The 24,610-nt window shown below is 39.9% G+C and overlaps 1 protein-coding gene across 2 annotated transcripts in view; it reads right to left on the bottom strand.

The window, feature by feature from the left end:
• rabgap1l (RAB GTPase activating protein 1-like) overlaps positions 1 to 24,610 on the bottom strand; it is a 99,106-nt gene that overhangs the window by 72,037 nt on the left and 2,459 nt on the right. Inside the window, exons 2-13 of one of the 2 annotated variants that reach the window (XM_046390639.1) lie at positions 21,998 to 22,227; positions 21,546 to 21,705; positions 19,755 to 19,959; positions 18,785 to 18,959; positions 17,887 to 18,044; positions 17,141 to 17,251; positions 15,293 to 15,359; positions 15,079 to 15,181; positions 13,652 to 13,818; positions 9,586 to 9,715; positions 5,451 to 5,544; positions 4,215 to 4,365 (exon numbers count right to left, since the gene is read on the bottom strand). In XM_046390639.1, the coding sequence (XP_046246595.1) occupies positions 4,215 to 4,365; positions 5,451 to 5,544; positions 9,586 to 9,715; positions 13,652 to 13,818; positions 15,079 to 15,181; positions 15,293 to 15,359; positions 17,141 to 17,251; positions 17,887 to 18,044; positions 18,785 to 18,959; positions 19,755 to 19,959; positions 21,546 to 21,705; positions 21,998 to 22,135 (1,659 nt within the window). In that variant the 5' untranslated portion in view covers positions 22,136 to 22,227. Of the gene's footprint in view, positions 1 to 4,214; positions 4,366 to 5,450; positions 5,545 to 9,585; positions 9,716 to 13,651; positions 13,819 to 15,078; positions 15,182 to 15,292; positions 15,360 to 17,140; positions 17,252 to 17,886; positions 18,045 to 18,784; positions 18,960 to 19,754; positions 19,960 to 20,586; positions 20,730 to 21,545; positions 21,706 to 21,997; positions 22,228 to 24,610 lie in introns of those variants that run through there. The other variant, XM_046390640.1, reaches the window with a different exon arrangement.

Below are 24,610 nucleotides of genomic sequence, written 5' to 3'. Positions count from 1 at the left end.
GCTTTGTAAAGAATTAAGCCGCGGTGGTTCCAGTCATGGGTGGGAATTTCAGCAAAGTTCAGAAGTTCAGAAAAGAAATGAAAAATGATAGACGCATAAAACCTTGACAGCTAAAATAACCTTTCACTAACCTTTTAAAATTTTCACCTGACATTTTTTTCTGTAACTAGAAATAACATTTCTCTAGCAGACATATTCACAAAGGGGTCACAATGTTTATGCATATATTTAAGAAAGCAATAAGATGAAGAAGAGGGGTTGGGGCCACTGCAAAGCCACAGAAACCACCACAGAACAAAAATCTGTGATGGCAAAATACTGTAAGAAATAGAAAGTAGAAACGTGCTTTGTCATTCAATTTTTACATTTCTGTCATGTATGTATGTATCAGTCCAACAGCATAATGTTTCAATATGGTGCCCCAGAGGAATTAGAATCAGTATTACAATAGCCAGTGCTAACAATCAGTACAAATTATCTGACCCTGCTCACTGGTATATTTATTTAGCCAGGGAGAAGACGATAGGATATTATACAAAAGCTTTGGAAAAAAATGAATTCCTTTGGAAGACCTTTAGTTTCATACAGTGTAACGCTCCTTACAGCCTGCTGCAGTGAAACCGATGTTCCAGGCTTCTGATTACAGAAGTCGTACCTGTGGAGATATGCTGACCTCTGTTAATACACTGGCTGTGCTGCAAGAGAGATTGGTCATTGGAAAGACAGGCCTGGAAATTGCTGGCTGAGCTTTTTAAAGCTGTGGGTTCAAGCGAGGCGGCACACCTTGGGCTTGTTCGGCTCTAGGGAGACGAAAAGGTTGTTCAAATGTCACTAGCCCAGACCCCAAACACAGTACTGCGCCAGCCGAGAAAGGGTTTATTTGTGAATGTCTCAGATGCCTTAAGGCCATGGTGTGTGTGACACGAGTGTGCATTTGTGACCCTGTGTGTGATGACTGTAAATGAGAGCAGTGCAGCACTGAACATGACACTTGCGATCTATGATATCAAGCTAGAAGGCCATGGGCCACATGCTGCTAAATGCTCAGTAAGCTGGCCTAACCCAGTGGACTCCTCAAGAGGTCTCAAGATCACCTTGAAGACTCTAGAAGATAATATTCATCCCTGTTATATACTTTTTTGTTTTCAAATCTCAACAGGAAATGAAATAAACTACTGTGCCTCAGAAAGTCCTTCTCTGAACCAACATTTCACCACCCCCATCTTAAAGTGTCACCATGTAAGACTGACCAGCAATCAACAGGAAACTAAATTTAATGGCAAACAATGATTTCGGCACTAAATTAGGACAAATGTCAGGTAACATTTTGCTTAAACTAGCCAGGTCCCAGAATAAAGTGGAGTACACACCAATAACTCACCATTATTACTGCTGATAGTGTAGTTCTCTTTGTGTGCATCTACACAAACACTTAGTGCCCACACTGTAAATTACAAATGATCAGATCGCGTTTGTATGTTTAAACCATATAATCATCTGTTGTACAACACTGGTCGTCATAGTAACAAACCAGGCATGCATATACTGTAATAACAAAGTCAGTAACATGAAAGTTTGGCTGATGCTTCAGTTTGGCCTCAGTATTCTCAAGGTCAAAATCATGTCAAATGGGCTAACAGTAAATGAGATGTGATGTCCGAATCATTTTCTAAACCACATACAAATAGGCCATTTTAACTGTCTATGACACAATACACTAAACAAACACAAACAGAATACAAACCTGAGATGGGTCTCATAAGAACATGGGCCTGCCGCAGCAAATTGTATTAGAGATGAAATGCACAGGATTAATTTCTATGGGTGAAAAATAAAAACCTGAAGGATGTTTCATTCTGAGCATCTGTAGTTTCATTAGGATAAAGCCCTGACTTTTTAAGACTGCTACAATGATATTTGCAGGTTGAAGACAAAGTTGCCAGTTCTCTGCAGATATAAATGAAAAACAAATAAATCACACGTTTTCACCTTTGTGGGTATAGGATTTGCTTTCTGAAGCTAAAAAAAATTTTTAGTCAGAAAAGCAGTGCACCATGAAATTAAAATGATCATCAGAAATGTTGTTTTCCTGGATCCATCACTCAACAAAATGAGTTCAATCACAAAGTACAATAACAAAACAAAAGTCTGTTTTGATAATGTAGGTTTAGGACAAGAAACCACACATGGTTTAACACCCGTCGGCTGTGGGTCACTAATATAACGCCTGTCCAGAACCCAGGGTGATTTACGACACTGATACCCTTTCCAAAAAGGCGACAGTCCAGTTACTTAAAATTCAATCAGCATTAACGTCGTCACTGTGCCCAGACAACAGACATTAATAAGCTCCACATCGCCCCTGCCCAAGCTGTCATTAGGCTCCCCCTTTCCCTCCCTCCTCCATCCTCCCACAGTTCCATTCATTTGGTGCAGCTATTAATAGCCTGGCCACCCGCCTATCAATACCATCACTACTCCAGCAAGACAGAGGATGTGGGCATGGCCCAGCCAGTGGAATCAGAATAAATGAGCCGAACTATAGATGCTTGGACTTATGTAATGGGAGAGAGAGAGCGGGGGAGAGAGAGAAATAGAAAAATTGGCTCAAATAAAAGAAGAAATAAGTGTAAGCAGTAAAGAGTGGTAGTAAAGAGACAGGGTCTGTGAGATATAAAGGAAAAAATACTATATGAAAGAGAGGTACTGGGACATAAAGAACAAAAGAAAAACTGCTCCCAGTTCAGCAACGCAAGACTGAAACAGACAGAGAAATTTACACAGTAGGTGAAAGACAACTAAAAATATGGGACTCAGAAAAGAGAGAAATCTGCCAGCTCTCTTGAGGTTTACACACATTCCTTTTCTTCAATTCTCCCCTCACTGACTACAACCTCATATTTATGGGTCCACATTCCTCCCCCTCTTCATTTTTCTTCTTTCCATCTATCCCCTTCTCTCTCTGCTTATTGATCGAGGCAGGTAGTTTCACCCGCTTCTGTGTGGCAAAGGGAAAGACTATTGTATTATCCATAAAAGCGAGGATCTCTGTCTGCTTTGCGTGTTTATATCACCTCCACCTCTTCCTACTGCTGCTGCTGTCAGGTCCGGTGGGGCTCCGTCTCTCTGTGCCTATTGGTTTACAAATCTCACTAGAAATCAAAAGACGGCTCACAAATTTGGGCTTTTTTACCACTTGATCACATTTGAAACATTTAGTTTCACTATGAATGGTAACTACAGAAAACCAGCATAGCTAAGCCAGCTTGAGTTGAAGAATCCAAGAAAAAGATTAAGACCGATAACTAACACAGAAACTAAGGCGTTAATGGTATATTCATAAAACCATTTAAGTATCAATACATCAAGAAAAAATATGCATATTTACTGGCTTACACAGTAATGGACTGTTATCTGTCATAATCCTGCCACCCTATGTGTAAGAATCTAAAAGGTGCCTCCATATGGCAAATGTAAATAACGCTGTAGTCTGCTGCAGTTCAACTCATAGCTAACAGCAGTGTCTTTATATGACTAATACTCCCACAGAACAGGATTTAACTATTTGCTTGAAATGTGTAGCTAAGCACTGTTTAAATGTTGCTACCCAATTCAATATGTAAATCAACGGAAAAAATAAGTCCATTCTGACTAATGGCTGCCTCTAAAAGTAGTGAGGACCCCTTGGGTGCTATTGTTTTGATTGACAAGTTACTGTTACTTGTTCTAGTCACATTCTACTCTTGGAAAACAAGTGGAAATTGTTAACTGTAATTATCTGTGTTGTTTTACGTCTTAGTACTTTCACACCAAACCCCCTCTGGAATGTTTGCCCATTTAGTTTGGTTCCTTTGGGCTAGTAACTTTTAAAGTTACTAGCGACTCAACTAATAATCCTCTTAATAAGTTATTTCTTTGTGACAACAGAGAATATCAGTAAACACATTAAACTGTTGCTGTCAGTTACCAAAATTTGGCTTTGCAGAGCTGAGATGATGCAGGATTTTTTGAGCTAATGCTGAGACATGGAATCCAGTGGAAACCAATAATATCTTGTGATTATGATGATGATTTTTATTATTTCTATTTGTTTTTAATTTGAGCAGTCTGTAAACACCCTGAACATGTTTTGTATTAGCTCACATACTTCCACATGAGAGATGCATGCAGCAAGTGCAACACATTATGAACGGTTGTCCCTCCCTGGTCTTTACCTTGGTGATGAGGATGCGGTAGTGCTCAAGCAGGTCGTGGCTGTCGTGGCAACCAGCCAGCAGCTGCCAGACTTCAGCTCTGAGTGGCTCAGGAACGCCACTGCGAACCAATGAGGGTAAACCCTTCGGGCGAGTGGACAGGTTCCCATGCCTGACGCAAACACGTAGAAGTAATCCATTAGTTTATAACCTCACTTAAATAAATTCAGTCACTTTAAATATTACTTTGAAGTACAGCTGGACATTATTTGACAGCTGCTTTTATTTATTTCGTCCTTTGGGTGACACTTTGTGGAAGCGACATTAGTACAGTGACAGTATGAGGACCAATGAAGCAGAACAAGTGCAGATTTATTTCGCGCTTAAGTATTAACGTCACACTGACTACAGCAGCCAATGCAATACTGCAGTGTATTTGACTAGAGTGTTAACTGCAGTGCTACCATGCTGCAAGTATCATCCTACATGAGGAAATTGTGCCCGAAAACACACTGTCAGCCCTTTTTAATGATGCCTGAAATCTCATCATAATGCATTTACCGAAGCCATATTGAAGGCACTTCCCTGATAAACTACTTCACTTCATTGTGCTGATGCAACAGCAAGAAAACAGGCAATGAAATCAAATGAAACGCCAGAAACATTTTTCATTCAGTTAATTATGCCATCGTGTGTACCTACTGCTGTATGTCTCAATTGTGCGTTGTATTATTATAATAATGACAGTGTGTGTTATAGCAGATAAAGTAATGGCTGTATCTGAAGGGAATTGTTTTCTGTACAAAGTGAGATGATAAATCAATCAAACTGCAATGATGAGGCAGACCCCTGGGCTATAAACCTCAGCCTGTATGAGGCAGGGTGGGCTACATTCAACTTTCAGCATGAATATATCATGTCGCTGCGCTTTTGCACAACAGGAAGAGCCAAAATTCATGTTTGACATAATTGCATTAATAATCATCATGGTATATTTGCACTAGTTTATACTCCGTTTTTTGTCATCTCTCGTTAGAAGTTGCTGTTGTTATGATTCATCCACATCTTAAGCAATTTCTGTGTATGGTAGTGTCAAAATCTCCCCCCAGTTTTGTTCTGTAAAACAAACTGACCTATTCTAGAAGTCTGTTGCATTTTTTTAAAAACACATAACCAAAATATGGCCATCATTCTAAACTGAAATCATTCTCAGTTTCCAAAATTCAGCAATCTTCCCCTCTTTTTTTAAAGCCTTACCATCTGTTGAGGATTCCTCCCCAGGACTCCAGTATTTTCTCAGGACAGTCTTTTGAAACATCTCCTGTCCCACTGGAGATTTCACTGTCGCTATCTGCAAAAAACACAAACACCAGATAATAACATTTAAAGCATGAGTAATATCTGTGACCTTTGTCCAATTGAGGACGGCCCAATAAGGACTTTAACATAATCTAAAACTGAATATATTGTGGTGTCTTCGTGGTGCCCACACTTTCCATTATTTTTGCTCTCCTGTCTGGTGGTTCGTGCGGGACACAAGAGGCAATCAGCACAGTGAACCACTTGTGTTTAGATGCAGAAGCACTAATTGACTGTCTGGCCTGGTCCACTGCTAGAGAGATGAACTGATCTCTGCACAGAAAACGCCCACAGTAATAAACACACACACAGTATGTCCACCACTTACCAATTTTTTAGTTTTTTTTATCATTACTGACAGCATATATGTTTCATAAAACTACATGTAGGAATGCACATATACAGCAAAAATGGTGTAGAACTGTATTAGATATGGGGAAAAAATGAGACAAGAGGCAAATATAACACTGGAGCATTAAGAGTGACACACAGATATTGTCTCCTTTTGGTTCAGGGTTAACTTCTTTTCCTTGTCTACATCTATTTAAATGTAAGAGTTACATTTAAATAGATGTAGACAATCTTTTCAATCAGTTCTGGTCTACAAACAAATATGTACCTCTTGGTCTATATAGACCGCAATTGTCTATAAGCCGCAGGTGTCCGCGTTGTCAGTCTCTCTTTCGTTGTCGCTCTCAATGTAACTTTAGTCTCGCGGCAAAATCCATAAATTTGCCGCATCATTGTTTAAGCCGCAGGGTTCAAAGCGTGTGAAAAAAGTAGCGGCTTATAGTCCAGAAATTACAGTATTTACGTGTTGCGCAAACACAAACGATGGGCCATGTTTGTCTGAAGTACATATAATGGTGAGACGGTGACATACTGATGATTATTCTCTTTTCTCACTGTAGCATGCAAAAAGGAAAAAAAAAAACAACACATTGGGCCTTGCGTTTTTCAGTCTGTCCTATGACTTACACGACTGCAATAAATCATAAGCAAATCTTAATATGTTTGTGTCTTTTCTTATGTTTGTGTTTTTTTCTTTAAAAGTCTGCTTGAATAAATTTTATGTCCTGACACGTTGAAGGACAAAAGTGTTGCTGCGGTTTTAAGATACAGAAACGAAAAAGTTAAATTTGACATTTTTAAGAACTGATATTTCATAACTGGCATAAATCTGAAAAAAAAGAAAAGGCAGCAGTCTACTTCTCAGGGTATGGTTTTAGTTCAATGACATCTCAATCGAACAGCAACAGCCTTCAAAAGTGTTAAAAGGCATCATTCACTCCCACTGAAGTCTTTACTAAGGCCTTGACATTAAATAATGAATCAAGACTTTTTTTTTTCGAGAAAACACGCAGCCATGATACTCAATACACCGCTGCTCCTACACATCCTTACAGCCTCAGCGGGAGCTTTTCAGGTCTTTATAAATGCTTGATGAGCCCTTTCAAATGGTTCAGACCCAGCACAAAGCTGCTGCCTCTGTCCTCACATTGGCTAAGGCCACGTGGCGAGGAAGCGTGAGTCCAATGCCACTGCCAACTTACCAGGTGATGAAAGAAACCGTGAAGACGAGGGCCATTACCGTTACCTTTTAATCTGGAGGGGAGCTGTGCATTCACTGTAGGATTACTTTCAAATAGGATCTCTCTGATGTTGAAGCTGTTAGTGGATTTTTTTTGTCTACATTGAAGTGAGAAGAGATTCCCTACTTACTTGAGGATGGTTTAATATTTCACCCTGTTTCAATGCATTTTAAACATCCTTTAATTTATTTGCACTTTGTTTTTTGACCTTTTCAACCTTTCATTTGACAACAGTATGAATCAGTCAAGCTCCTATTGTCTCAATGTGTTGTATTATGCAGCTACACAAGGATTCCATTTATAAAAGATAAAGCAGAGGAACAGTATGAATATATGTATAATATAACCGTTTGTGTGAATGTATATGAGAAGAGAACATATAGTTCTTGTGTGTGTGCATGTGCGGGTACATAAAAAAGGATGACAAAGTAGTCATAACAAACAACAATCACAAAGCAGGCTGTGAAAGGAAAAGCGAGGAATCAAAAGAGAATGTCAGCTTCAGGCCTATTTTCCACATTGCAGCTTCCAAGAATTAAAAGAAAAAGAAAAAAATCATCCACATGAATTGAATGTGTGTGTGCTCACAGCGGTGGCATCTACACTGGGAGTGTATTCATTTCAGTACACAATGAAGCTGACCTCCAGCTCCACGACCCTGAGCGCCTCCTATTTTCAGCTCTGGGGAAGTTGAGGGGCGTTAAAGAAAATTGGCTCCCACAATGCCAGTTAAAAGCCGTCCGCTCCAGCCTTGGTGGCTGACTTGAGACTTTGGACGAGTTGGCAGCTAGACGTAAGAGAGAAACGTTTCACCTCCCACTCTGTTTATGCACGTTAGTGCTTCAAGGTGAAAAAAGTAGACCGCTAACAGTGGCAAAGACGAGAGAGAAGCAACATAATAAGATGAAAATGAGCCTCCAGTGTTAAGATGTTCACATCACGTTTTTGTTTTGTTTCAGGATTTATAATTTTTGCATTAATGCTCATATGCACCAGTATTCAACGTTGTACAAAAAAACTGTGGTCTCTGGTATCTTGTTAAAATGTCATAGGCTAACAGCTGAATGAACATAGAAATGTGCAGCTTTATCCAGATCAACATCATGAATCTGAATTGTGTCCAAACCTAATCTGCGACACCTGCACAACCGAGCCAGTGGTCAGGTGAAAATGCCAGTCCTGTTTATTTTAGTGGGCTGACACTGGGTCATGTTTGGGAATCACTGGAGTCTGTCAGCCAGTGTTGGTGCTTTTAATGTTACTGCTGTTTTGCCTCCATTCGTCTAACATAGCTATCAGCATGGACAAGAAAACATCCACTCTGTTCTGGTTTGAAACCTAAACTGGTTATGTTAAAATTTAATGGAGTCAGTGTCTCAATAAAGACGCTTAACATGGAATTCATCAAAAGCTACACTTGTAATGAAAAAATTGCAGTATATCATATCATCATATCATAGCACTATTTGGCTGGCAGAGAAGATCATGAAGGGTACATTTTAAAAAAAAAAACAAAAAAACAAAAAATGATGACAACCATCCATGGTTGGGTCTGCTTGATTTGACAGGGCTGTTAATTTCACCCAAAAAGAGCAAGTGGAGGGTGTTTGATGTCAGTTTGATACTGCAGTGATGTAATCCTATAGGTCAACAAGCCCTAACAAGACTGATTCAGGCTGTGCACACAACACCACTCACACTTGACGTCCGAACGCACACACAAGCGTGCATAACCACAGGAATAGCTATCAAAACCCCCGAGATTACGTCTGGAGCCATTGCTTTTCATGCTAAAACACACAAACAAAATCACATACACACACTCAAACTCTGTCCCCACAATTTATTCACATTGCTGTTATCACGTTTTGCGACACAAGCCTCGCATAACCACATGCCAATGTTTATGCTTCTAAACAAAATTAAACTTCACTGTTGATTCATGTCAGCCAATGAATAGTACACGTGTTTGTGACAAGGCCTTGCACAAAAAAAAACAAAAAAAAAACTGCTTGTTGGTAAGCCTGTATTTCAGACAGAATATCTGCACATATGATTTCACTTAAATGAGGCGTTCATGCCATCCAGAAAAAACTGCTGGATATATGGAAAGTACAGTAAATGCTGCCTGCAGCAAGCTAGTTATGATAAAGCAGTTGTTTTCTTTTTTTGTACCTGAGGGTTCACAGAAGTGTCTCATTTTTATCTGATATTAAAGGCAGTGACAGATTTGTTTTTTAATCAAGCAAAATTTGCTCTGTGTGTGTGTGTGTGTGTGTTTCAGGGAAGGTATTTTGATGAGTGTGTGGCATGTTATCAGTGAGACAGAGACATGTGAGGCATGGTTACTATACAGCATACAGTATATGATTAACTTAACTAAGTGTAATCAACTGAGTCAGTGAGTGAGCATGAAATAAATAAGAGATAAACAGCCATACCTTCATCGGCCTCCTCTTCCTCAGTGGGCGAGGCCAGTGGTCCTCTTTCTTGATTGTTTCTCTCTGCCTCCCTCAGAAGACTCACCACCTCATACACAGCATCACTCTGACCCATCCTCTCTGGTGCCTGCTGTACTCACACACACACACACACACACACACACACACACACACACACACACACAAAATATCACATATTTAAGAAATAAATTCCAATTTCAAATCAGAAAATTACCAATCAAGGCATGCAGGCTGAAATCAAATCCAGGCCTCTGCCAAAGACTAAACCTCCATACAAGGGGTGCACTCTCCACCAGGTAAGCTATGGGGCACATTAAAAAATCATCAATCTTAAAATAAATATGCCTTAATGACATATACAGTCTTAGCAAACTTAAGAGTTGCAACTGGCAAAAAACTGTTGCTATGTTGACCAAATAATGATTGACAGGAAACTGTTGCTGTGGAGGATCATGTAGTGAGAAAGGCACTGACTACATCATTGTGGCCAAAGAAGCAGAGTCATGGACCTGCAAAGAGTTACACCAACCAGCACCAAATCCACGAGCATCAGCATGACTACCCTTGTGTCATCAGATCACACTGATGAACAAATAGCCAGGAAAGAGGAACCTGGAGAAGAGCACTACCACCAGCAGCTGAGAGACTGCTGCAGTCCAACAGAGGGAGGATGCAAAGTGTTCGTAGGCCAACACCTGCGTTGAACCTTCAACCTTGCAAAAGTCACAAAGACGAACAAAATAAGCCATAGAACACCAAGGACAGCCACAGGCAGCTAACAAGCTCACAGAAGCTGACTAGACATCATCTGCCCAGAGTAACAAAATGTAAAAACAGATAAACTGTGAAAAGTAAACCTACAAACAACATTTCCATTATCCAGTAGCAGCCAAATTCTCAACAAAGTTTATGAAAAGCATATTTGCATGACTTGAAAATATTGTTGGGTGAAAAAGTGTTTGTCATGGGGCTTTGCAGAGTGTTGTGAGGGGAGGACCGAGCAGAGTGCAGGATGACAATGACAAACTTACTGCGTGATGATCCAATATCTTTGTTTCAAGATTTTTTCAACACTGCTCCTTCTCAGTCATGAAATACATTTTGCATTGTTGTGCTAGAACCATACACTGAAAAGAATAAGATAAACAATAAACTATTTTCATTCAGGGGTTGATAAAAACCCAAGTGAATACTTTACAATGTGTTAGCTAATACATTAGCCATAAGAACCTAAAAAGTACATCAAAGATCACTGCAATGAATTTGTTCTAAAGTTGAGAGAGTAAAAATGCTTAAAACAGATTTTAATTGCACCTTAAATACATTTTAATGGACTAAAGAAATGCACAAGAAAACAAGGACACAAGCAGACTTGACCTTGAGTGTCATAAGCTGTGGATGTCAATTTCTGGTCTATTCAATTACTGTAGTGCTGTTGCTTTTCACTCTCTCTCTCTCTCTCTCTCTCTCTCTCCCTACCTGGTAGAACGGATCAATGAGCTGTATTGATCTGCCCAGTTGCATGGCGTCTAATGACTAACTAAAGTCAGTGATGAGAGCAGAGCACAAATTGGGAGAGAATATGAAGCCTGGCCCTTTTCTCAAGAAAACCCAAGGAAGTTTAGGTAACAAATCAATTATTAACACTGATAAAATTGTGACAGAAATGTGGGCCAAAGATGGCCAACTGCACAAACACAGTCATCTACCGTGGACTTAGACCAAGAAAAAGAAAGGGGGGGGAAATAAAAAGATTACCCAACATCGTTTGTTGATACATAAAGAAAGAACAGCTCGGCCTGCTAAATGTTATTCTGTGAGATGAATAATATTTTACCTCACAAAATAAAGGGATTGCTTGTAATGTCACCATTTGTTTATTTTCTGGCAAAAACGATTTTTGATTGTTGTCGTCTTAAATAACTGTTTAAAACCACTGGCATTTCTCTCTGGTTCCTGTTGGTTCCATCAACTTTTGACTGCTGGCTCTACTTTTTAGCTGTGTTACTGTAGCTTAGTTTGCTAAATTTCTCTGGTGTAAAGTTTTAGTGTAGTGAGGCTTCATTTAATGTGGAGTAACTGCTAGCTTATCTCACTACATTTTTCCAGCAGGCTCGTGGTGGCTGTTTGAACTCTTGTCGCTGGTTACTGTTATGGGGCTTGGATGAGTTACAGCATTCAGAGTGAAGCACAAATGACAAATTTAAAATTTATAAAAGTTTATCGCATTGGCTAGCTTATAGCAAATTGTGCAGGGGACATTAAGATTTAAATACGGCTTCAACAGACTTAGGACTTCAACAGACTTTGCAACAAAAAAAAAATAAAACTTTAATTAACAAATAATGAAAACCATGCTTGACAGGACTCAATCTTGAAATCAGCTTGATGATCTGGCCTACAGTCCTGGCAGGTTTGCTTCCACAACAAAGCAGACACCAAACACATTCTCCAACGAAGCAGACACAGAAAACATTCTGAGAAGTTGGCACAGATAATTACTCCCCGCTACTCCAGCTGGCTAATGACAATTTTTGGCAAAAAAAAAAGACAATTGGACTACATATTTTATGTGAGTGTGTGTGTGTGTGTATCACCTCTGATTGCCATCTTCCACAAAAACCTCCACACAATATTATCTGTTAATTAGCTCTTAACCACAGCACCAGTCCAACACTCTTCCATTTACTGAGGAGATAACTAGAGAGGCAATCAGGCGGACGAGTCAGACCGCCGCTGTTAATTACCCACATGCCAATAATGAGACAGAGCCTCTTATTAGCTCCCTACAATCCAAAGCTTCCACACACTTCACTGCTTTCCCAGCTCCCCACGGCCTACTAAAGGAGATGTGCTTTTTAACAGGGGAAAGGAAGCTTACGGCTTAACTGTATTTTTTAAGCACCTGCAGCAACTGCTCAGGCTGGGCGTCCTTGTGTTGGTAGGAGGTAACCGATTGTGGTTTTGTGACTCTCTCTCCACTTTTTAATCAGGCAAGTAGGGAGGAAACTCGAAAGGGCAAACACTGATGCTTGTCATTACACAATAACAGTAAGAGATACAGGAAGGATACAGTTCACTTGTCGCTATAAACAAAACCCATCACGTCAGCAGATTGTGCTTATTATTATAAGGCTGCTCACAAGATAACTGATGAATGTCAACCTGTATAAAGAAGAAGTTTTGAATGTACCCTTACAAACACTATATATTTTTCCATTCTATATTCTACAAAAAAGATGTGACATAATTTTTTTTGTTTTACAAGGGGGAGGACATAACATGTTTAACATAAACAGTGAGAGGCAGGCAAACTAACAGAGGAGACAAAAGTAGAATATGCACAGATGGAAAGAGAGAAATGGAAATCAGTTGATGAGACATTTGCATCCTCAGCACATATCTTACAACAGCCAAGTGTTTCAGCCCTCTTGGGTACAGCATTTGACTGGTCACTGACACACCATTACGCCTCCAAGCTGCCTGCTCTGACCTCCTCCTCCTCCTCCTCCTTTCCACACATCCTCTAAGCTGCCCATCTACACACTTTTCCTGGTCTTTGGAGAAAGCTTGGCTTGATTTGGGAAGTGATTCCATTTTAGGCTTCCATGCCACAAGAGATGTATGTGATATTGGACTATTGATAAACGTGACTTAAATCATCTTATCAAAGCAAGATGGCTTACACTTTACTGTGCTTAGCAGTCTCTACTCAAGACTCGTTCAATCACTACAGTTTACATTTAGTGTATTTTTGAGTTCTTATGACACTTTTATCCTGCCATGCCCCTCAGCACGTCAGCATTCATAAATCATATTCATTCGTAATTACTTAATTATATTGTTCACCTGGTCATCCAACACCCCACCTTAAAGACAAATTGTACCACAGTCCTGATTCAGGAACTGACACCCAGAAATTGCACAACTCAAACAGATTACAAACCAGAAGCTCGCCAACCACTTAACTGAACTAACACTTAGTCAGTCAAGCAGTGAGTCCACACAGGTTCTATAAGGGTTGTAATGGTTGCCACAGACATACCTGTCTGAGTCTGAGGTAGAAGGTCTCACTGAAGGTCTTGCGGCTGAAGTACCAGAAGCGTTCGTTTGATGGATATACTCTAACCAGAGTTTCCAGCAGGAAGCGAACTGGCTCCACCACCTCAGTGACTACCAGGTCTACTGCCACTGTCATGTAGACCTGCTTATCTGGAGAAAACCACAGAGAAAAAGCAAACCAACAAAAAAGCAGGGTTACTATAGAGGTATTATGCAAAAAAATGCAAATTATTACATAATTTTTATCCATCTAGTTTGCATTAGTATGAGTTGTTGAGTTGTGGATATCATAGCTATAGAGATGTCTTCTCTTAAAAATAACAGAACTAGGAGCACTTCACTTGTGGTGCTCAAAGCAATGGCTCTGTCCAGAAATGGTGGCCCGGTTACTCAAGATAATCCACAGACCTTGTTGTGAGGAGTTTCATTTAGGTAAAATGAACAAATTTAGAAATCTGTTAAGGGAACTGTAACTTCAAGAGATTTCAGTATTCATCTGATTTGTCTCTACTGGGAGGCAGGACATCCACACTAAGAATCCTGTGGGGATACTACAGCCCCTAGTGGATAAGACCTCAACATTAATGAAGTTCCTATTAGGCAAAAGAGTTTTCTGACATTTTATGGACCAGGCAACTAAAGGATTAATTGAGAAAATGACTGACAGATTATGAAAATAATTATTAGCTGCAGTCCTGTTAAAATGAGCCTTAATATTAAGATGCAAAACAAAGACCTGCAAAGCTGCAGAATAAAGTGAATTGCATTAAAAATAATTTCATCAAAACGCTGCCATTAAATCTATTTCTCACAAGAATGAATGCTCACAGCTCTGCTGGCTCTGCTGCCCCACGCTTTGTGTTCATGTTCCAGTGTGCGAAAACATGCAGAGGTTTGACAAGCAATGGGTCACAAGGACACGTATGAGACTATTGTTACAGATGAAGGCAATTATCACATCCCAGCTCCAATGCAAGCACTGCAAAACTCCCAGGTGTGACCTAGAGGTTTGTGCAGTCCCACATCACATTTGTAACAATGTATGGAAATGATTTCTACTTCATGTGTGCATGAACAACCAGTAAACACTAATGGGTGTCACTTGACACAGATTACAAATGCAGCAAATGTGCACAGTTACTTATAAAGAAACTACTGTCAACCAACAATTCACTGCCACATGCAACACAGTTAGTAAAGAAGGAAATTTTAAATCAGTACTAAAACTAAAGTACTAAAGTCTTTATGTATGGTTGTAACCAAATCCTCATTTTTAAAATATAAAAGCTTTTAAGTTTCAACCTTTGCTCAGTACAACACCAAACTTTAAATGTTTCACAGCTACTCTGCAGGTAGATGAGACTGGAATCTTTGTGAGTTAACAGTAAGGAGAAGGCTAATTTGCCTCACCTTTAGGTGTGTCTTCATTCAGAGGCTGGAACGCCGCCATGTTGGGGTTCCATGTTCCTGTGATCACATAGGCCTTCCCATCAGAGCTCTTCCCCATCGACTCCTGTGTATGCATTAATATATGGATCATGTACTAAATCTTAGCAGTATATACATTACAACACATCTTAGGGTTTAATAATTAGATTAATGAGATAGAGACGGTTCGGCTCACCATGTCTAGTAGATGCATGTCACTGTTGCAGACTTTCTGTCCAGGACTCAGCAGCATCCCAAAACACCTATATGGAAGATACAGGAGGTAAAATAACAAATCAATAATCACTAATTCCCCCGCAGAGTAACAGCCTGCATTCACCAGCCTGGTGAGTCAAATTAGCTGGGAGGGAAAGGAGGCTGCAATACCAAAACAACAAATTATACTCATGATTATTGTAATTTAAGTATATATATATATACTTATAATTTTTCAGGCATTCAGGAATGAAGCACACACACTGACAAGACTTCAAGGGACAGTATTACTTATTGGTCAATTAGAAAAATTCTTTAATATATAATCTTGACCAAGATGTTAACTTTATAGCCTATGCAGCTTTCATAAGTTTAAAATCCTCCATGGTGATCAAACACATGGGTCAAACACCTTTGGATGTGGTTCACAGGCTTGGAGAAGACTTGGACAGGTTGTGCTATGGCCTGAACCCTTCAAAGGATGCTCCTCTGTAACATACATCTAAAGTCTAAAGTCTTATTACATTCTTGGGTGGCTGAAGCGGTCTGTTCCATCTCCACTTAGTCCCTGAAATCCTATAAAACACTCAATACAGAAGCTACTTCGTTTATGATGTCTCAAGTTCATAAAACCAATCTAACATAATCACTTGTTATGGTAAAGCCCCTTCAGCTTTAGGCTGGAGGTGCCATCAAGTGGTCAGCATGGGAATTTCCCAGTTTCATCAATGCATTACATAAGAATACATTTAGAGTCAACCCAGCACCAACTCATGATGGCTAAGACTAAGTTTGAAAGGTATGGGTCAAGAGTCTTCCAAAGTCACAAATCAAGGCATCATTCAGCTGCTCAGGTTTAATGCATAAACTTGATAGCATAATGTAATTCATACACTTAAATTATGAAGTAAAAACATACAACATTTTTTAAAAATTAACCATTAAGACTGAGGCTCACAAATCATCTCACACATGTTAATAAAACAAAGTGCTGTCAAACATGGGCTGAACACCTCAGAAAGGATCACTTCTGAACACAATAGGGGTTTCCACTGACACTGAAAGTAAAGAGAGATAGCAGGTGTCTGTCTGCCTCTTATAGCAATGGGAGGTGAGGGAGTGAAGAAGAAAAGAGGGAGTGATAAGGATGACCTAGTTCTTTGGTGAAGCTGTGCCGCTAGAGCATGTTAATAAAACAGGAGAGACTGCAGGAAGTCAAATGTGATTTAAGTACACCACTACTTCTCTGCTGGGCCTTTTTATTACTTTGGGTGGCTTGACTCATTTTACTTTTTCTGTTGTTTTTTTTGCGTTCCATCCGCAATATTTTGACCACAGGAGGCATGCAGTCTGTTGCTTTTATCTGTAAAATTATTGCAAAATTTACCATAATTAAGTTTGTGACAGGGCTTTAGATTCTGTATGCTTACGCACTTCCAGCATGATTCAAGCTGTGTTTTTGAGCTCTACATCAATACTGTCTTTAGTTCATTTGTCCTGGTGATAGAGTGGCTTTCCAAACACTGGCGGTGCAGTACTGAAATAGCTGAAAAGGAAAACCTCCTTTCAAAGTAGCATAAGTTAAACCAATAATGAACAAAAAACAACCACAAAACACAAATGGTCAGAGGATGGAAGGATATGGTGGTTTGATGGTTGGCAATTCCTGACTTCTGAAAGCCAAGTGTAACATTAAGTGAGCTAAACTTAAAGTACAGAGTATATCAGATGAAGTCCTTCCTGAAAAATGGGGCAAGGAATAAATGCAGTCAAACACCGTACCCCAACCCTGACAAAAACAGTCATCTATTTTTACAGTTATACTCACCTCTCGATGCCCAGCTCCTTGTTGCACATTTGTTGAACTGAGAGCACAACCTTCTTCTGAACACCCTGCCTCAGCTTGAAGTAGAACTTATCCCTGTCCTTAGGCACTGAACTGTGGAGAGGAAGTTGGGGGGGGGGTTATTATACATAATCTTATGGTTGTGGCTCCATTTTGATTTTTTTTATATATATATTGTTGCACTGTGATGTTCTTTAACGTATTTTAAGTGTATATGGAATTAATCTTGTTGTAATCATGTTTTTTTCCCCCCTTTCTGTCTTAGTGCTAGCCAACCCAGTGAAACATAAGACCTGTCCTCAAGTCTTCTGAGTGTATCATATATTACAGACACCTGCAGTGCTTTCAGAACAACTAATAGGCAATTTTAATTCAGAGGATAAGAGAAAATACAATACAATAGAATACAGTACATGACACATGAAAATGGAAAAGTTGCCAATAAGCTTTTTACAGATGAACAATAACTGTCATATAAAACTTTTCAACCACCAACATATCTAATGTGCCAACACTCCTTGGCTGACAAGAAACACACACAGTATGTGTGTGTGTGTATGTATGAAATTCACATGCATCACAGGGCTTTCTTCAAAAAATGGAATAACAGCACTACATTATTAGTGTCACCATCATATAATGCAAGAGATATGAAGTAGCTCTTTTTGTGAATTTACAGACACGTTATACTCAGTATCATTCATGTGTGTTTAGTGTGGACTAATTACTTGTAGTTGCCCTTGCCATCGTCCTCTTTGATCTCCAGAGTGACGGTGAAGGTGAAGAGGTCACTGTCGGGCGGACTGCCCAATGCGGCGTCCCTGATGTCTGCCGGCCGTGAAGAACGTCTAAAGGCTGTGGAGAAACTGTACAGGATACGACTGACCTGGAAAGGAAAAGAAAAACTGAAGCTTTGTAGACAGAAAGACAAGGACTTAGGAAAGACTTGGTTGCATGATTCTTGCAATTCGAGTTGTATCCACTTGTTAAAATCCACTTATTGTTAATGACTTCAGACAGAAGCGTCACTAATGTAGTGTAAAACAATTTTGAGGCTGGGATGAGGGAAAAAAATAAATAAATAAAAATCTAAATAAGCTCAATAAGACCGTAACAAAGTCAACAGCAGAACAGACCGGAGGTTATTGAGAAAATACAATATAAGAGTGCCCTCGGCTGGTTTACCAGTGTCAGTACCTAAACGACTGTCCTAAGTCCCTAGAATACTTTTTTATATCAGTAAACAGTTTAAATACAGCCTAAAAGTTTAAATATCTCTTCTTCAAGTTAGTGAGAGTGAAACAACACACATAGACAAGTACTGCTTATGGAAGTGGACCACATTCATTACTATTGGTGGGTGGCTGACTATGTACACTCCACTCTACAAATCATTGTTTGTCTTTGCAGTCTTGTACTCTTAAAAGATATGGTGTCTGTAGAGTGTAACATTTTGATCAGCTTCTCCAAATCTTCTCCAACCAATGTATTCTTGTGTTACTGTGTGCGTTATCCAAACAGCTCTCTTAATATCTGCTACTGGTTTGGGATAGTAGTGCAACATAAAGTCTTACACCTAATGTCACTGAATGTCCAATAATGGTGCGATATATGGATGTAACTTACGGCCTCCTTGATGTGACAAGAGAAGACGTGAATCTGGAAGTCCTCAGAGCTCCGGAAACTCTCGGTGAAGGAGAAACAGTCACTTTCCAACGAACCCTCCTGGCCGCGAGCACAGAACAACACCTTGTAGATAGGAAATGAGGCGATCTCTGTACCTGTCGCCTGGTCCACAATCCTGGGGAGAGTTATTTTATTCTACACGTGAAAACGATGGTTTGGTCCAGATTTACAATCAGTGAAACAGAAGATTAAAAACACAAAATTTCAATTTGTAAATGGCCTTAAGATGAGCTAAACTTTTTTCCAATAGTATATTAACATTTCTTAGCAAGTTAAATCTATTCTCCAGATCACCTTATCTCTATATACCTGCAACCTTAGAACTCATAGTTAAGATCTTCCATTATGAAACTTGTTTCATCTTTAGTGCTACAGTTAAACTTGGTATCAAATACTGTATATTACTTGGGGTTCAACATAAATTCTGTGCATTAATAGTATAGTACAATAAATAACATTAAAACAAGGCATCCATGTGATTAACAGTAGAAACAGTAGAAATGTAGAAACATTTTCAGCGGGGTCAGCAAAAAAAGTCTCTTTCATTTCCTCTTTGGTGTATCTATCTATCTAACGTTTCCCGACTCAGGATGGCTGTAACTTTTCTCACAAATATCCACTTCATCTGTAAATTCACTCCTTCTGCTGGCTAACAAGCATTATAATTCAGGATAATCTGACCTTTTTTTTTAACGTGCCTCCAACACAGTTTTGCCAGCTTTCTGTGATGACCATACTGTTGACATGTCCAGTATCTATTAGTTTTGCAACGAGTCCATCAATCCATTAATATTGTACTATCATAGCCCCTAAGTGCTGGCTTATTTCCTGCTATTCTGCAGTTACATGTTAACAAGCATGTACTTTGATTTCATTGCAGTCACAGTCTCTGCCTTGTTGTGTGGCTGACCTGACAGAGCCATCTGCTCCACAGGGGACGTGCAGGGTGACGGGGATGGGGATGGCGCTTTCAGCCCGCAGGGTGGCCATGGCCCTCTGTGCCTCTGTCTCGCTGCGGGGGGCTTTGACCCAGGTGCAGCCCAGGTAGGACAGCTTGTTGAACTGGACACTATCCTCCTCCTGCACTGTGGGGCTGGATGGTGCTGGACATCCTTCTGTGAAAAGACAGAAAGGCCGATATTGATGCAACTTACAAGAAAATATGCATGTAAGAGAGATGCAAACAAGACAAAACCACAAAAATACAGCTGAGAAGTAAAGATAGGTAGAAGGAGAAAACACACCACACAGGAAGTTGGGAGGGTCTTCAGTGAAATGACCTCTGATGTGGCCATTTGTAAACAGGAAGCAGAACAATGAGAGCATCAGCCGGACTTCCACTGCTGACTGGCTCTTTTTCTACATAATGCTAACCATTTCCTCTAAGTTCACTCAGCAGCAGTGCAGCACAAAATACTGGCATCACCGAAAATGTGAAATATTGAGTAACTGTAATAAAATAAATAAACACATGCATCCCTAACAACCAAAAACATTCTGTATTGAATTAAAATAATGTATTTTGATATATATTTATGACTAACCTATCCATGACACCTATGAAATTAACAGCCATCATTATTATTATCAAGCACCTAAAAGTTCAATAAGGAAGTCAGATGAGCAGGTGAAAGTGAAAATGTTCACAATAACCTTAACCCGTTTGTTTCCAAGCACGGCAGACCGATCTTTAGAGCAAATACATAATAATCAAATTTCACTATATAAAAGCCTTGACACACCTTGATTTCTCGCTGTTTGTTGTGCTACACACTGCGCTGTTAACAACATTGCTGATTCCGCTGCAGGCCTGAAGAGAAAGCAACAAGCATGTGCTTCCTTCCTTCCTCTATGACACATGGCAACACTAGCTGTTTCACTGCACCTGAAAGTGAGGGGTTTCGCTGTAAGGAAGACGCGGTTACGCACGAACATCATCCTCCACTGACGTCATCCAATAATGCGTACAGAAGTACTGACTGGATGACTTTTTTCCCCCTCAGACTCTGAGTATTACAGGTAACTCCGTGTAGAGTTTGAAGACCCGCAGCTGAAATAGCACGTTTAAATCACACTCCAGTCCAGCACAAATGTTTATGTAGCTGGGGGTGCTAGATAATATCAACTGAACAGGGAAGGACATGAGGACATGAAGGACAAACGAGAAGTCCAAGAGGGATCTGAACCTGTAAACTATAACACTTGCTAATGCTTTGAATCTTCCACTGAGCCAAACGGTGCAGGGATGGTAGCATGTTTCTTTTCCACAGATGCTTGTTAAGATGTCTTGGCCAACCTGTCCTTGCTGATATACAGAACAGCTAAGCCATTATCAGACAAACAAGTCTTGCCTTGCAAATGCTGCACTTTCATTGGAAACAGTTTCGATTATGGTCTGAGCTTTTAGCTTTGCCCAAACTTATCCATTAGGTATTATAATAGCTGTGGTTCTAAGTCTCACACGCTTAGTGATTCAAGCTCACTAAAAAAAAAAAAAAAAAAACCGCGCATGCACACTGTCACAGTGACACTGATATGTTAAATACCAACAGAATTCGAGAAATGTTCAGCTGCAGTGTGTACTGTGCAAATTAGTGAGACTCACAACTAAACCAGCTGTTTCAAGATTTTTCTAACTGAAAGGAACATTTATGGGTTGTCACATACAGCTGACAAACTGATTTTAACTGACAAGCCATACCTGCAGGTCGGGGCTCCAGGACTCGGGTCTCTGGGTTGCTGTGCTTCTCCATCTTTTCCACACTACTTTTCTCTACCTTCATCTCATCATCATCATCATCATCATCATCCAACACCTCCTCCATAGCTTTCTCCAGCTGTTCGCTCCCATTCCAAGACATCTAAAGGAAAAGAGAAAAAAAACAGTGAAAAAGTCATGGAGAAACAGGGAGAGAGGGAAAGAGAAGACACATCTGCTGAGTTAATAAGAAATACAGATTTGAAACTCCAGGTGCGGGGAGATGGGTAATGCTGGAAAATGTGTATTAGCTGCTAAATGTGATCTTTTCAGAACTCCAAACCAGCCATCTTCAAGTGGCTTCATGTTGGAACATGTTGTGCTATGAGGGGATGAGTTTCACACATTGCACAGTTTATGTCAGGAGTAACAATGTGCCTGTGTGTGGTTCTGACCTTGAGTCTTGGTTTGCCTCCAGAGCCTTGCGGTGACCCGGCGGCACTAGACTGGACCAGAACAAACTCCTCACTGGTGACGGTGGCCACGGACTCTGTAGAGCTGCTGACTTTACCAAGAGAGGAGTTGTCATCCATGGCTGGTTGGTTTACTTAGAGACGGACGGGGAGACCAGAGTTAAAGCTCTCCCCTTCGCTCTTCTGTCCGCCCAGCTCTGTAGGGAGGCAGCCTGCATGCACAACAAACATACTGCATGTTAAGGTACTGTGTGCAATGTTGTGACTGTGCAAGGCAACACCAGACTAGAACACACTCAATCTGTACTCAGACACAGCAAGGACATGCCAGAGTCAATGGCAAACAACCTCCTGGTTTAGTTTTAGGTAATCTTTTAGGGTTATTAGCATCTTGCCATCTTTATGGAAATGATACCAATTCAGAAATGGGCTAACCACAAATATGCTGTTACACAATTGTTAAAATTGTTTTCAATTCTCAGGGTGTGATTAGTGTTTCCCACATCAATATGAGTGTATCACAGTGCCTGACAGACTGAAGCTGGCAGCTGAAATTCTGGATGGATTCAGGATTATATTCAACATGCTTTTGATACACCACTTCATGAACATCAAATAAGTGTGAGTGCAATTCTACAAGCGTCACTAGGATAGTAACCGACATTGATAATGCACAATTTTGTCAGATGTGTGAATGAGCAAATACTAACAGGCATCTTTTATTTACCCAGCTAAAATACCCTTGTGGGAGCTAAGGTTGCCATTATATCAGAATTTTAAACTTTGATAGAATACTAGTGATGTGTGAATGTGAATTTCTGTTTAATAATAATGTAAATTTTGGATTTTAGAAATTGTGATGAACATTTTTTTTTATTTTGTTTTGTTTAACAGATAAAATAAATTGGCAGATTAATCTGTAAAGAAAATAATCATAACTTGCAGCCCTTGATGTATTTGTAGGCCAATAAATTAAAGGTTTTTTATAGATTTATATTATTTTGATGTTTTAATGTTTTTAATTTATTTACGTACAAATAAATAAAGTGCATCTGCTTGTCTTTTTCTACAAGTCACCTTGGAAAAGTTGTTGCCACAGGGAGTGGGTTATCTGAGCCGACAAGGTAATCACAATGAAATTATGGGTAAATTTTGTACAGCCTGAGCAGCTACCAATGGAGCAGCACGCACACACGTATACATAATCAAAAAAAATGCATGAAGCGGCCATTCATACCCACATGGACACACACACACAGACATACATGAGGAAATCACGAGGTCATGTGCTCCTCCAATCACACTTATTCAATTACACTGAGCAACGTGAAGCAGATAAGCGAACACTCCCAATGATCCACTTTATGGAAGAAGCTGCAATAAGATGGGAACCACAGACAGCAAGAGGACATGTTGGGAAATTATCATGTCTGGATCTCATGACTCTTCCTCTTCTGAAGTCAGAGAGGATCTGCAGTATTTGGTAAACACACTCCAGCCAACTGGCAATTAATCGTAATTACTTAATGTTGACTGTACAAGTACAGAACATCCCATAATCTCCTTCTCACGTACACAAACAGATTGGTACAAAAAGGCAATATGTAACAGTATTTTGTGTAAGAAGAAGGTAAACTTCAACCGCGTGTTTTTTCTTTAATCCACAAAAGTAAATAAGAAACAAACAGGCTGTAATAAAAACATTTGAAATTTTATCCCAATAAAATGTGGCAGGTATTTCTCACAGATTCATCCTTCAAATCACTTTACTGATTACACTTTACTGGCATCCGTCGATCACCAGGTGGCTATTTCAAACCTGGTTATGAAATATAACTAATGTTTATCTAGATTACACCGTTACTAACTTCTCTCACTCTTGTTTCCCTTGTGTGGCCGGGCAGTCGCTTCCTCTCTGACACAGCAGCAAATTTGCACCCAGTCATTACCAGGCCGTTCCCCCAGTACAGTCCTAGCTGGATCCTTTCCACACTACCATTGCCTATATGGAAACTGTGAGTCCCCAATGGTGTAGACAGGCTGAACACCCACAGAAACCAAGACAACCAGAAACATCACGTCTGTGAGAGTGTGTGTGTGTGTTTGTGTTTCTACGGGTCAACTTGCACTGCTGTTCTGTAATGGTTAAAACAATGTAAGTAGACACACATGAAAACAATAATCTCTGTCATGGGAGTCTGTGCAGTGACAACTGCTTCTTCACTGTACACTGGTGATACAATTAGTCTGGTGTCTCTTCTGGTTGTAGATAATGATGGTTACATATCTGAGTCATGATTCAACCTTCAGTCTAACTCGATCTGAACATGCTAATCTTTCTGTGAAGAACACAGCTAAGGCTGCCCAGCCTGCTGACTGCATCTTTCCTGCCTCTCTTTCACTGAATGATTATGGGACATTTGCACACTGAACAGACCAGTCACTGCAGCATGGAAAACCTGTTCAATGGGTATAAACAATAACAACACCACTAGGGTTAGGCTGGGTCTCATTTTACCAGCTCTTCAAACTGTACCAACTCAGCTCACCACCATACACTGTCCCTGATTGTGAAATCACAGTTTACAAAACAGG

Source organism: Scatophagus argus, chromosome 6 (assembly GCF_020382885.2).
Source record: "Scatophagus argus isolate fScaArg1 chromosome 6, fScaArg1.pri, whole genome shotgun sequence".
Taxonomy (NCBI): Eukaryota; Metazoa; Chordata; class Actinopteri; family Scatophagidae; genus Scatophagus; species Scatophagus argus.
The sequence above is the reverse complement of the archived record's forward strand: the minus strand, read 5'-3'. Positions and strand labels throughout refer to the sequence as shown.